This window comes from Prunus mume, linkage group LG6, assembly GCF_029339155.1.
Source record: "Prunus mume cultivar Tortuosa linkage group LG6, ASM2933915v1, whole genome shotgun sequence".
NCBI lineage: Eukaryota > Viridiplantae > Streptophyta > Magnoliopsida > Rosales > Rosaceae > Prunus > Prunus mume.
The window spans coordinates 21,375,957-21,388,389 of NC_142703.1; the positions used below are offsets into that span (position 1 = coordinate 21,375,957).

Genomic DNA, 12,433 nt, shown 5'->3' on the forward strand with positions numbered 1-12,433 from the left:
TTTGATGCCGTAGGCATTTTTGTAATTTTGTTACAACTCTGATGCCGTTGGCATCTTTCAATTTAAAGTTATGTTTTTACTTCAAGTTAGTTGCATCTTTCTTATGAATCGGTAACGTACTTAGGAGATTTTTCATTTTTATGTTTAATGCCGAATGCCATTAAACAAAGGTCACTGGCCGTTGGCCAATAACGTTTCCTTTCAAGCAAAAGTTCCTAGCGTTAAGGATTTGAAACCATTAGGCGTGCTTGCCGATGGCAAAGCAACGGCCCGTAATTACCGAAAGATAATAAAGGTCAATAAAGTCTTACGTTGTCCCTTAATCGGTAGGATAATGGCGATGCCAAAGTGTGGAGTTTATTGCGACCGGTGGTCCCTACCGATTCCTTTTTGAACAAAAATGGAGAGATTGAAAGGTACAACAAAGGTTCTGAATGCATGAGCCGAAGGCCCTTTCATTGATATACTGCCGAAGGCAAAAGTATAATTTTGAGTGCGCTTTACAATTTAAAACCCGCCGTTGGCTAAGAAACGCTATCATGCCTAAGGTTGTGCTTGTAGAGGTGCCGAGGCTCTTGGGACCTCCGTGATCTGCCGTAGGCCAGGTGATTTCATTTGAAATAATACTTCAAATGCTCTACATTCCAAGGATGGCCGAGGGTCTTTCCGTTGGAGTCTCTAAGTCGATAAGTCCCCGATCGCTGGATACCGATGATTTCGTAAGGTCCCTCCCAGGAAGGTCCGAGGTTCCTTCCGTAGGATTCTTGGTTGCCGAGAGACCTTCCGCATGACCCAATCTCCGATTCGGAAAGAACGGGATCTGACCCGAGTCATAGTACGAGAGACGCGTTGCTTGTAAGCTTCCCGAAGGTTGGCTTGTGCTCGGCGTTCTTCGAGTAGGTCGAGGCTTAAAGCAAGCGCTTCGCTCGTTAAGCGACGAAGGTTTCCGTTCGTAGGAAGGCTCTCCAATTTCCACCGGGACTATCGCCTCAACCAAAGCCATAGAGAATGGTGTTTCCCGAGTTGCCGTTCGGTAGGATGTCCGGATGGCCCATAGCGCCTCTGAAGCTTTTCCGGCCAGCTCCTTGGCTTTGTCAAGCTGCCGTTTCAACGACTTCTTGACAATTTTGTTCATAACTTCGACCATCCGCTCGATTGGGGCGTTGGCGAAGCAAAGAACAGTTGATTTTGAGTCGGTGCAAATTCCTAAAGACTTCCGAATCAAGCGCCTGCCGTTATCCGTGACGATGGAGTAGGGGATGCGAATCGCGGATGTTCGTCCAAATGAAATCTTCGACCACCGCCGTATTGTCGCTAGGGCCTTGGCTTCTACCCATTTGGTGAAGTAGTCTATGGCAGCGACAACGTATTTGACTGACCGTTGCCCTCGGCATCGGACCAGGTCCGATCCCCATCGGGCGAACGGCCACGGCTCACGATCGGCGACAATGGCTCGGCGAGGATATGAGGACACCACCGAACGGCGGCATTTGTCACACCTTCCGACTAATGTGTTCGCATCTGGTGAAGAGTTGGCGAAATAACCCGGAAGACCTTGTGTGCGGCGATCGGAACGAGTGGTCACCGCATATTCCATCGTGGACCTCCCAAGAACGTAGTCCCCTGCTCCTCGGTAAGGCACTTTAGATACTGGCGTCGTGTAGTCTCGTTTGTACAGGAACATCGCCGATGATCGCGTACCTTGCCGATCGGTAACGCGAGTTTTCGAGCTGTGTCTTATCGGTAGGAAGGGTTCCGGTAGTCGAAGACGTAGATTGGAGACATCCATGTGTTCTTCGCATCGAACGTACATACCTCATTGGCGGTTGTACTTACCGATAATATCTTCACCGTACCTTCCTTCCGATCTTGTCGTTTATCGCCGAAGCCAATCGGCAGAGCGCGTCGGCGTGGCTGTTTTCGACACGGGATCCGCCAATCTCGTGAGGCCCGAATTTCGTAGTAGTTGGTGAGCCGCCGAGAGGTAGGTGACATGGAGGCATCCTTGCCGCGAAGTCCGCCGTTATCCGATTTACTATGAGTGGGAGTCACCGTGAATGCCGATCCCTCGCACTCATGCTCTTTGCTAGCCGAAGGCTAGCCAGAGGACCTCATATTCCGCCTCGTTATTGAAAGTCCGAAAGTTGAATCGGAGGGCATACTCAATTTTGCTACCGTCCGGAGTGGTTAATACCAGCCCGGCGCCACAACCTTGCTAGTTTGCCGAGCCATCCATATGCAGGACCCGAGAGGAACGGAAGTGTCGAGAAATGGCGCTCGGCGATGATGGCTCCAATAAGCGCAGGAGGTGTGAGCTCGGAGATGAAGTCGGCAACGGCCTGGCCTTTTTCTCGCATGCCTTGGTTTGAATGTATGTCAAATTCTCCCAACTCGATTGCCCATTTGACCAATCGGCCGATGTTTCCGGCTGCAGACTGCCAAGAGGCCGGTTCGCCGAAGCTGTAATTTCGTGGGCCCGGAAGTAGGCGGAGTCTTCGCGCCGAGACAACCAAAGCGGTGCTAGCTGCTCCAGGTGGGTACGAAGCTCTGGCTCTGGGCGCCTTGTCGACATAAGAGATCGGTAGCTCGCTTCTCTAGCCTCCGTATCAATCACCGAGCTAACGGCAATGCTTTGGATACCGAAAGGTACAGGAGTAGTACCTCGCCCGGGATTGGTTTTGATAACAATGGTGCCTGGCCCATGTAGCTCTTCAAGTTTTGAAACGCCTGGTCGCATTTGGGAGTCCATGTTATATGATGTTTGCCCCCTTTCAAAGCTTTGAAGAACGGCACGCATTTATCGGTAGCCTTGGAGATGAAGCGTGTTAGGGCAGCGACACGTCCGTAAGGCTCTGAATGTCCTTCTGCGTCTTCGGCGTCTCCATGTCAATTATAGCTTTGATTTTCTCAGATTGGCCTCGATACCTTTGACTGATCATGAACCCGAGAAATTTCGGAAGATACACCGAAGGCGCATTTTGCCGGGTTTAACCTCATTCGGTAATCCTTTAGAATACGAACATGAGAGCCAGTTTTCAGGTGATCCTGCTCGGCTTTTTACCAACATATCATCGACGTACACCTCCATGATGCCGCCGATGTGTTTGGCAAAAATCCGGTTGACGAGCCGTTAGTAAGTTGCCCCGTGTTCTTCAGCCGAAAGGCATGACATTGTAGTAGTACAGCGCGTCCGTGATGAATGCCGTATGTTCTCTATCGGCATGGTTCGCGAAAATCTGGTTGTATCCTGAATACGCGTCCATGGCCGAAGCAGGCTCGTGCCGGCGGTGGCATCCACGAGCCGGTCGATTCTCGTAAGGGGAAATCGCTGTTCTTGGCACGCTTTGTTCAGTCGGTATAGTCTGACGACATTCGCCATCCTCCCGGCCTTCCGGACCATGACCGAGTTGGCAAGCCAAACAGGTACGTAGCTTTCCTAATAAAGCCGATGGCTTTGAACTTGTCAACTCGCACGCATTGCCTCGCACCGTTCGGCATCGTCACGATCGGCGCTTTGCCGGACCGGCTTGTGGGCGGGAAATGCCGAGCTTGTGGTGATGACATCGGTGATATACGGGCATATCGTCATAGGACCAAGCGAAGACTTTGCTTGCTGCCGTAAGAAGTCGATGAACCGTCCTTCGGAGGTCGGGATCTAGATTGGTGCCGATCTTTACCCACCGATCGTGGAACCCCTCGTTCGATTACGGTCTCGAGCTCCTCGGGTGTGCCATCGGTGCCGGGTTTTCCTCCCGGGGTCATCAATGGGTTCGCTACCGTTCGGTAGTCCCCGCAAGGTCATGGCCTCCATGGGCGGTTTGTCGCTACCGTCCTTAAGGGCCGTGGCATAGCATGTCCGTGAGCCGATCGCCTCGAATGGCTCCGGTACCGTTGCGTGTTGGGAACTTCATCAGCAACATGTGGGGCGACAAGTGGACTTTGACCCTTGTGAGTGTCGTTCGTCCGATGATGACGTTGTATGCCGTTAGGCAATCGACAATGAGGAATTGGTCGTAGGTCATTGTTTTCTGGGGCGACGCCAAGGCGTAGGCGGTGATGCTACCGACCGTTGGACCAGATCTCCGTAAAAGCCGAGTAGAGGTGTAATTTGCCGATTGACCATGCCGCCGGCAATTCCTCCCTTGAATGCATCGGCAAAGATTACGTTCACCGAGCTTCCGGTATCAATCAAGACCACCCACATCGTAATCGCGATCTCGGCACGAATGATCATCGGGTCGTCGTGGGGGTAGATGACCCCTCCTCCTCTTCTTCACAAAATGTGATGGGCTCCCATCCCACCTTCTGCAACTTACGGCCCGATCGTCGTCTATGCCAAGACCGAGGATGGGTGGCACACACATACTTGCTTTACCGAACGGTTTGAGGGTCCCGCCAGAGTGGGACCGCCACGATCATGTGGATCATGTTGATCCGCCGATTCGCATTCGGCGGGGCTGCGGTGGCTTTGGCGAGGTATCGATCCAACTTTCCTTCCCGAATCAAGCGCCGACAATTTTTCTCAAACCGATGCGCTTGGTATTGTGGTCTCGCTGGTGGTATCGGCAGAATTTGCCAAGATCCCGATTATCCCGCCGACCAAAGCTTTGGTTGGTTGGCTTTGGGATCTGGTCGTGCTCGTCATTAGAACGGTCTCGTAGGTTGTGTTCAGCAAAGTGAAGACTTCCTGAGCACGATCGTGATTTGGTAGGGAGCTCGGTGGTCTTTACGACCGTACTTTCCCGCGTCCTTTCTTTGAGTTTCGACGGCCACGGTCATCCTTCCGCTTGTGTCCGCCATCGAGTCATCGGTTTGTTCCGGATAACTTTTGGTGGCCGACTCCTCCTTCCGAGCCGAAGGCCCGTGTTTGGAATTGAAGTATTCGGCCTTCGCATGGATCGCCGCTGCTTCATCAACTCATCGACGCGGCGCCGGTTGCTCACGTGCACAAGGTACCGGAAGTGAGAGGACCGTAAGCCACTCTTCAAGGCGCCGTAGGCAGCCCTATCGTCCGCTTCGTGACACCTCGAGTACTCGTGATCGGCGCGCTGCGTATTCGCGTAAGGGTTCGTCTTCCCTTTGCCGAATCGTATAGATCATCGGCAGAGTACAAACGGTCCGTCTGGATCATGAAGTGGTTGAGGAAAATTTGCTTCACTCATCAAAGGAGTTCACCGTCCCGGTTCGAGACGGTAGAACCGATTCAGTCGGTAAGGGAAGACGGAAATAGCGATATTGCCTCGTCGCCGAGGCCCTTACACCCAACCGCCGATTGGAAGGAGTGAAGGTGCGTCAAGGGGTCTTCCACACCGGTATAGAAAGGTATGCGCAACGGCTGTACCTCCCGTCCGATCTAGACTTCTTGATGCGATCGTAAACGGTCCGGCCGGTTTTCCCAATCGTGGACTCAGGGTGGGTTCGGTCCATCCTCCATCTTCGGATTCTTTGAAAGAGTAGGCGGATGGCGGGGTCTCTGGGACGCCGAGAAGTCTTGAAGCTCTCCTCGGACTTGGCGTTCGCGCTTTTGAGTACTCCGGGAGCTCGAACGTAGCTTGATTCGTTGTCCCCGCTGGGACGTACTCATCATCGGACTCAAAGGTCGAATCCAAACCCTGAACCTTCCGAATGGGCGACTTATCCCGGACCCTCATCCGGAGTCCCCAAACGGGCGTTTATTCGGATTGGGGACCTATGCCGTTCGCATCCTTTTATCATTTATCCGATGACGACGGTGGTATATACCTTCTTTGGTACGTGAGGTTGGTTCGGGGTGGCGGGACCACCAATGCTTGAGGGCGCAGCGTTGCCTTTGCTCCCTTTCTTCTTCTCGCCACTGGGTCTGACTGGGAAGATTCGGTGGTCCGAACGCTTTTGTGTTTCCTGGTTAAGCAATCGCTGGGTTTCGTCTTACTTTGGACGAAAGGAGATTGTTACGTTCTTGGAGTTTAGCCATCTCCCTCCGAAGGGAGGTCATTTGAGCAGAGCTCCGCTCGACCGTGGTCAAGCGCTGGAGGATTACCGAAAGGGTGCTAGGTGCAGCGGGCTTGCTCCACTTGGCATACCGTACGGTAATCCGTCCTCTGAAAGGAACTGTGGTCTGAAGTGGTTCCCATTTGTTTTATTTTTAGGAATTGTAGGTTGATTTATCGCTTTTCCCACAAACGACGCTAAACCGCTGACGCAAAAATGGTTTAATACTTTCCCGTAACTTAGTGATTAGATCTCTTCGGTATATGATGTCCTTGGTAGGGTGTGCGATCAGTAAGATAACAAACACACGGTAAATCCTAGGCACCGGTGTGGTACCGGCCAAGGCTCTCCGATGCTTTAGTAAGTACGGATTTAGTAAGTTTGAACTACGATCAATAGGCGTATGTCAATTCGATTGATTACCTTCAAGCCGGATGGGTGTCCTCTTTATAGGCCTTGGGAGGTGTGCAATTTGTCTAGAGTTTCGATGTGGGACTCAAGGCGTCGAGGTCGCCACGAGGGGGCGAGGTTGCCCTAATGTTACGATCGGTAGGTTTGTTGCGAAAAGGGTGTCGAAGGCACACCCGTCCCTGATTTAGCCACGCGTTCGATATTCATTGGCTGTTCATTTTGGTATAAACAAATTCTATGAAAGTATTTTGTTATTAAATACCTGGTGGGAAAGTTGTAATTTAGTTTGGATTTCTTAATGAAACTTGGGCTGGGCTTCAGTTAGTGGTAATTTTTTTTGTAGGTTTTTTTATAAAAAAAAAATTCTAAATGGGTGGGTTTTGTACTGTTTCTAGCCCGATAGTGGGCCTGAAACTCCAGCTCCCTAAAATGAATGTTTCAGTACGAAATTGAAGCAAAAAAAGTAAACTTTCAGGTATTAAAGTCAAATTCACCCTATTTTTTTAACTCTACGGGAGAGCGGAAGGCTGAATGAAAGAGACAGGGAAGGGTATGCGTCAAGCTCAAGTGCGAAGAAGAACTTTGATACAATGGGGATGTGTTTCAATTTATACAGCCAGTTGACAAAATTGTAAAACATAGCACATGGCAGTAAATTCACACACCTCTTAAATATTCGTACAAATTCCCAAAATTAATAACAAAATCGTCTCTGCCAAGCCAAATACCAATTTCCAACATCCAAATTGTCTCACAAGACGAAGAAAATGGCATTTACAGCTTACTCTTCTCTCTCGTTCAAATCCCTCCTCCACCCTGAACCCATCAAACACCATCCTTCACTCCCTCAGCTCCCAACCCACAAACCCATCTCAGCCGTCCATGCCGCCGATCCATCAAAGCCCTCCGGTGCACCACAACCCACCTTTCCAACCCAACCCGAATGGAGCCTCGGCAGCTGGAGGGCCAAGAAGGCCCTGCAGCTCCCAGAGTACCCAGATCAGGAGGAGCTGGCCTCGGTCCTCGGCACCCTCGAGACCTTCCCGCCCATTGTGTTTGCCGGGGAGGCCAGGAGCTTGGAAGAGAAACTGGGTCAGGCTGCCATGGGACAGGCCTTCCTTCTTCAGGGTGGTGATTGCGCGGAGAGCTTCAAGGAATTTAATGCTAACAATATAAGGGACACCTTCCGTGTGCTTCTTCAGATGGGCGTTGTGCTTATGTTTGGTGGCCAAATGCCTGTTATTAAGGTTATGATTGCTTTCGTCTCTCGTTCTTGTTCCTTTTTGGTGTTTAAATATTGCGCCTTTTTCTTTTTTGGTGTTGGTTGGGGTGGAAATTTGCATAAGATTATATTAGATTGGTAAATGTTGAATCAATCTACTATGTATGAAACAGGATCATGCGTGTGGTGTAGGTGTAGTTTTTTTTTTTCTTCTGGGTTGGTGATAGTTTGTGAATCATAATATGTGAGTGATGGAATTAGTCCTGGAGAAATAATACTTGGTGGAATTACAAATTATATTGAAATATCAGTTTAAAATAATATGACTTCATTGGTGGTGGAATGCTAATTTGTGAGAGATATGTTTTCCTATAATTGAACTGTAGTCGTAGAAATGGTTCATGGCAAAAAAAATCGTATCTATAATAAATAGCCATTGAATTTTAACTGATGGACATTATAATAATTGTTAATGGTGCTGATAGATGACATAAACTATGGGTATATAATTTAGGTAGGGAGAATGGCGGGTCAGTTTGCGAAGCCAAGATCGGATCCATTTGAGGAGAAAAATGGCGTGAAGCTGCCTAGTTACAGAGGTGACAATGTCAACGGTGATGCGTTTGATGAAAAGGAAAGACTTCCAGACCCCCACAGGATGGTTAGTGCTTATTGCCAATCTGTGGCAACTTTGAACCTCTTGAGGGCATTTTCCACTGGAGGGTATGCCGCCATGCAGAGAGTCACCCAATGGAATCTGGATTTTACAGAGCATAGCGAGCAGGGAGATAGGTATGGTTCTTACTCCTGTGAGTTAGTTTCAAATTTATAACTTGCTCTGGAAATTCGGTTTTTTTTTTTTTCTAATGGAATATTATAGTTTCAAATTATGCTTCACACAGCGTCAACTTTGATATCTTAAGTAGAACTCTCTTTTCAAGTGGTGCCAATATGGTGAATATTGAGTGATGGTAAAGTTTAGTTAAATAATTTGTGCCAGAATGCCCAGAAAACCAGTTAATGATTTGGTCATGATTGATTTGATGACCCCATTTTGGATGGTTGAGTCCTTTTTCTATTTCTAGCATAACTTCATACGCATAAGGTGACGCATCTTTTAGGTGATCATGTATAGAAATGTTATTAGTTTGTTTTGAAGCTTCGCACTTAAGTTTATTGTGTTTTTGTTTTAAAATAGAATTTATAATGTTATACGGATTCTGTCGATCTTAAATTGGGTGTATGCAGTTTATTTCTATGTGGGTTGATTTGAAGTAGCTCTAGAGTTCAACATGGTTTTTAGTACTTGGGAAAAATTCAGGCTTAACCATATAATTGGTCTGGCTCAATAGGTACCGTGAACTGGCTAACCGGGTAGATGAAGTTCTTGGATTTATGGCTGTTACTGGACTCACAGTTGACCACCCAATCATGACTACAACAGAGTTTTGGACATCTCATGAATGTTTGCTTCTGCCTTATGAACAAGCACTTACTAGGGAGGATTCTACTTCTGGGCTTTACTTTGACTGTTCTGCTCACATGCTGTGGGTTGGGGAACGAACCCGCCAACTGGACGGTGCACATGTTGAGTTTTTGAGAGGAGTTTCTAATCCCCTTGGCATCAAGGTATCCGGCACATTTTTTGCTTTCATTTATGTTAAAAACACTCGTTTTCCTTTTTCTTCTCATACTAAATTCCTTTGCATCGGTGGCATGAACAAGCGTAACACTATTATGTGTCATGTATTTTAAGTCTTTGTTGAATATCTTAGTTTGTAATTGTGAACCTGGTAGAGAGATATGCTGGTGGTTTCTTTTCTTTTTTTCTTTTCTTTTTTCTTTCCAGAAAAATGTAGGCAGTGTATGACAGACAATATTGTAATGCAGGTGAGTGATAAAATGGATCCAAATGAGCTTGTTAGACTCATAGAGATCCTAAACCCCAAGAACAAACCAGGAAGAGTAACAGTAATTGTGAGAATGGGAGCTGAGAACATGAGAGTGAAGCTTCCTCATCTGATCAGGGCTGTCCGCGGAGCAGGTCAAATTGTCACATGGGTTAGTGACCCTATGCACGGAAACACAATAAAAGCTCCTTGTGGACTCAAAACTCGTTCGTTTGATGCAATTAGGGTATGATGTTATAAATTCACACTTTCACTCTTGCCACTTGTTTGCTTATATATATAAATTAAATTGTCTATTCTGTTCAAGTAAGTCTGCCAATATCTATTCAAGTTAAGGTACCTTTTCATAAAATAAAATAACAATAAAGAAGGAAATTAACTGCATCTTTTGAAGTCTATGGCTCTCTCTATCACTGAGTTTTTAAGTGTTGTCCGTTTTCAAAAATCCATTCCATTATGTGTTTCATTGTCATGACACAATTGGTCAATAGTCAATTACCAATAAAACATGATGACCCATGTCCAGTAGGTTGGACAAGGACACTCTTGAAATGAGATATCTTAGTCCATGGAATTATTTAAGTTGTCTGTATGATTTATCATATAATACATGTTACTTTTTTCTTTGAACACATCTTTGAAATGTGAAAATCCAACAAATGGGCTTGATTTCTTTCTTCACACTGTACATATGATTGCAATTTCAGATAGAGTAATGTATTGATCTCTAGATGGTCAGAAAAATGCTTGAAACATTGATCCTTCATAATTGTCCTGATTGATGACTACCTTGAGAAGGTTGGAAAGATTACTAGTCATGGAAGCTTGCATCGTTAAGCTTTTCAAAGTCCAAAACGTTCAATTTTTGTTCTCTTTAGTTGAAGTTTTAATTACACCTCCAACTATACTAATAGCAGCAATGATCTTGTTGTTTTATACTGTCAGGCTGAGCTGAGAGCGTTCTTTGATGTCCATGATCAAGAAGGAAGCTACCCAGGAGGTGTTCATTTAGAGATGACAGGGCAAAACGTGACAGAGTGTGTCGGAGGTGCACGAACTATAACTTATAATGATCTGAGTTCACGCTACCACACTCATTGTGACCCAAGGCTCAACGCTTCACAATCTCTTGAACTTGCCTTTATCATTGCTGAGCGGCTACGTAAGAGAAGGCTTGGATCAAGGCACTTTCCGGCCTCTGCTGTTATATAGGAGATTCCGGCTTTGCTTGAATCTGAATTCAGAAAATCGTGGTGAGCTGTATGTATTATGTATAGAGTAGAAGCTGTGATAGTATGAGATATATAAAGCAAAAGGCTTTCAACTGCATCAGGAAATCGAACAAATATGATATCGATGGATTTGACAAGTTACAAAGATGATACTTATGTTTGTGATGATGGTTTAAAATGTATAGCAGCAGACATGTAATGATGTATTTCTCTATATATGTATAAAGGTAATTTTGACCTAAGCTCTCATTTCTCCGGGTCTTCAGCATGATATTGTTTGTGGTTCAAATGTTCTTTTATATCTCGGCCTGCTTCATGAGTCTCATTCTCTCGGTGGGATTTATATAAGACGGACAGTTGTTCATTTTATTAAGAACCGGTCCTAGCATTAAATAACGATAGGACTCTTGTCCGTTTTAATTCAAATAGTTCAGTCTAGTCCCGCTCACCCACCAGAGTGGTAAAAGGTTTTATAAAAAAGAAAATGTTGGAACATATTCCTTCCATTTAATTAAACTTGAGCATATGGCATTGAGCAAGCATATCCCCATTTAATTCCTCCATGGTATTGGTACAATACAACCTCTTAATCAAGGGAGATTTACTATTATACTCAATATAGAAGCCCAAATTATAAATAAATAAATAAAACATTATATGAAATGAATTTTAGAAACACACCCAAAACTCATTTACAACATAATAAAAAGGCTTTTAACTTATTTTAAATTACAAAACTATCATTGATTTCTTAAAACAATCTCAATCTCAAAACCTCATAAAAAACTCAAAACACTCAATAGGATATCAAAGTAATTTAATAATCAAAATTAAATTCAATAGGGTCAACTGTCATTTTTGGAGTTTATTTATAAAAATTAAATAATAATGAATTTATCTATAATATTAGTACTAAGAATTGATATATGACTAAATATCTCCTTAATCAATGGGGAAACGACATGGTTGGAGCAAGAATTGGATTATTGGAGAGATGTATTGGGAAAAAAGGGGGAAAAAGATAAAAAGCCAAAGGGCCCACCGCCTACTTATTGGAGTTTGTTTGTAGTGTACTTAATTTTCTTTTGATTTTGGGGTAAACCGTAAATGTACTTACTCCATGGTCCATTCAATACGCTTTAAATTCGAAAAATATGCAGACTTTTGGCGGAAGAATAAAACAAAGTCTCTCCCAACTCGTGACTTTTTTCTTACTAATTAATTAATTAATTAAAGTTAACCTTCCATTCCATTTGAACCATTAGTGTTGCATATTACATAAGAGAAAGCATAGGAGCTAGAATGTCTACATCTATCTCGACGTCTTTAATTAGTGTTATACCAATTGACGCGATGAGTGTTATAGACACAAGAATTACATCTCGACGTTTTAAATTAATTATGTATGTCACACGCGCATTGAGTATTATAGACGACAGTTTCTACACTCCAAATAAAATAAAATTTTGCATGCATTTCCTCTTGTCCTATATCGATCTCTCACATCGCTTGTCTGGTTTGTAGAAAAAATTCCGTGATGAGAGATATAGATATAAACGAGGAAAATGGGTTGCGAATATAGGTAAGTTTATTCTCGCATACTTGTCACAATGGTCTCCCAGGGCCTAGCATAAAATCATTAAGCTTTCTTTTATCCTATAAAATATTGCCCAAAAGCAAACCCAAAC

The 12,433-nt window shown here is 45.1% G+C and overlaps 1 protein-coding gene across 1 annotated transcript; it reads left to right on the forward strand.

Moving 5' to 3' along the window:
- Nucleotides 1-6,892: 6,892 nt before the first annotated feature.
- On the forward strand, nucleotides 6,893-10,987 carry LOC103335912 (phospho-2-dehydro-3-deoxyheptonate aldolase 2, chloroplastic-like). Its single transcript, XM_008238946.2, has 5 exons — nucleotides 6,893-7,628; nucleotides 8,118-8,395; nucleotides 8,956-9,232; nucleotides 9,494-9,739; nucleotides 10,459-10,987. Exons 1-5 carry the CDS (start codon nucleotides 7,149-7,151, stop codon nucleotides 10,723-10,725), a joined length of 1,548 nt encoding a protein of 515 aa, XP_008237168.2. The 5' UTR covers nucleotides 6,893-7,148; the 3' UTR covers nucleotides 10,726-10,987.
- The last annotated feature ends 1,446 nt before the right edge of the window (nucleotides 10,988-12,433 follow it).

Bases quoted from the DNA above. Each gene is read 5' to 3' on its own strand.
- LOC103335912 (XM_008238946.2), top strand. From the start codon at position 7,149: ATGGCATTTACAGCTTACTCTTCTCTCTCGTTCAAATCCCTCCTCCAC. The intron at 7,629-8,117 runs GTTATGATTGCT...TATATAATTTAG, and splicing joins GCCAAATGCCTGTTATTAAG to GTAGGGAGAATGGCGGGTCA. The intron at 9,740-10,458 runs GTATGATGTTAT...TTATACTGTCAG, and splicing joins GTTCGTTTGATGCAATTAGG to GCTGAGCTGAGAGCGTTCTT.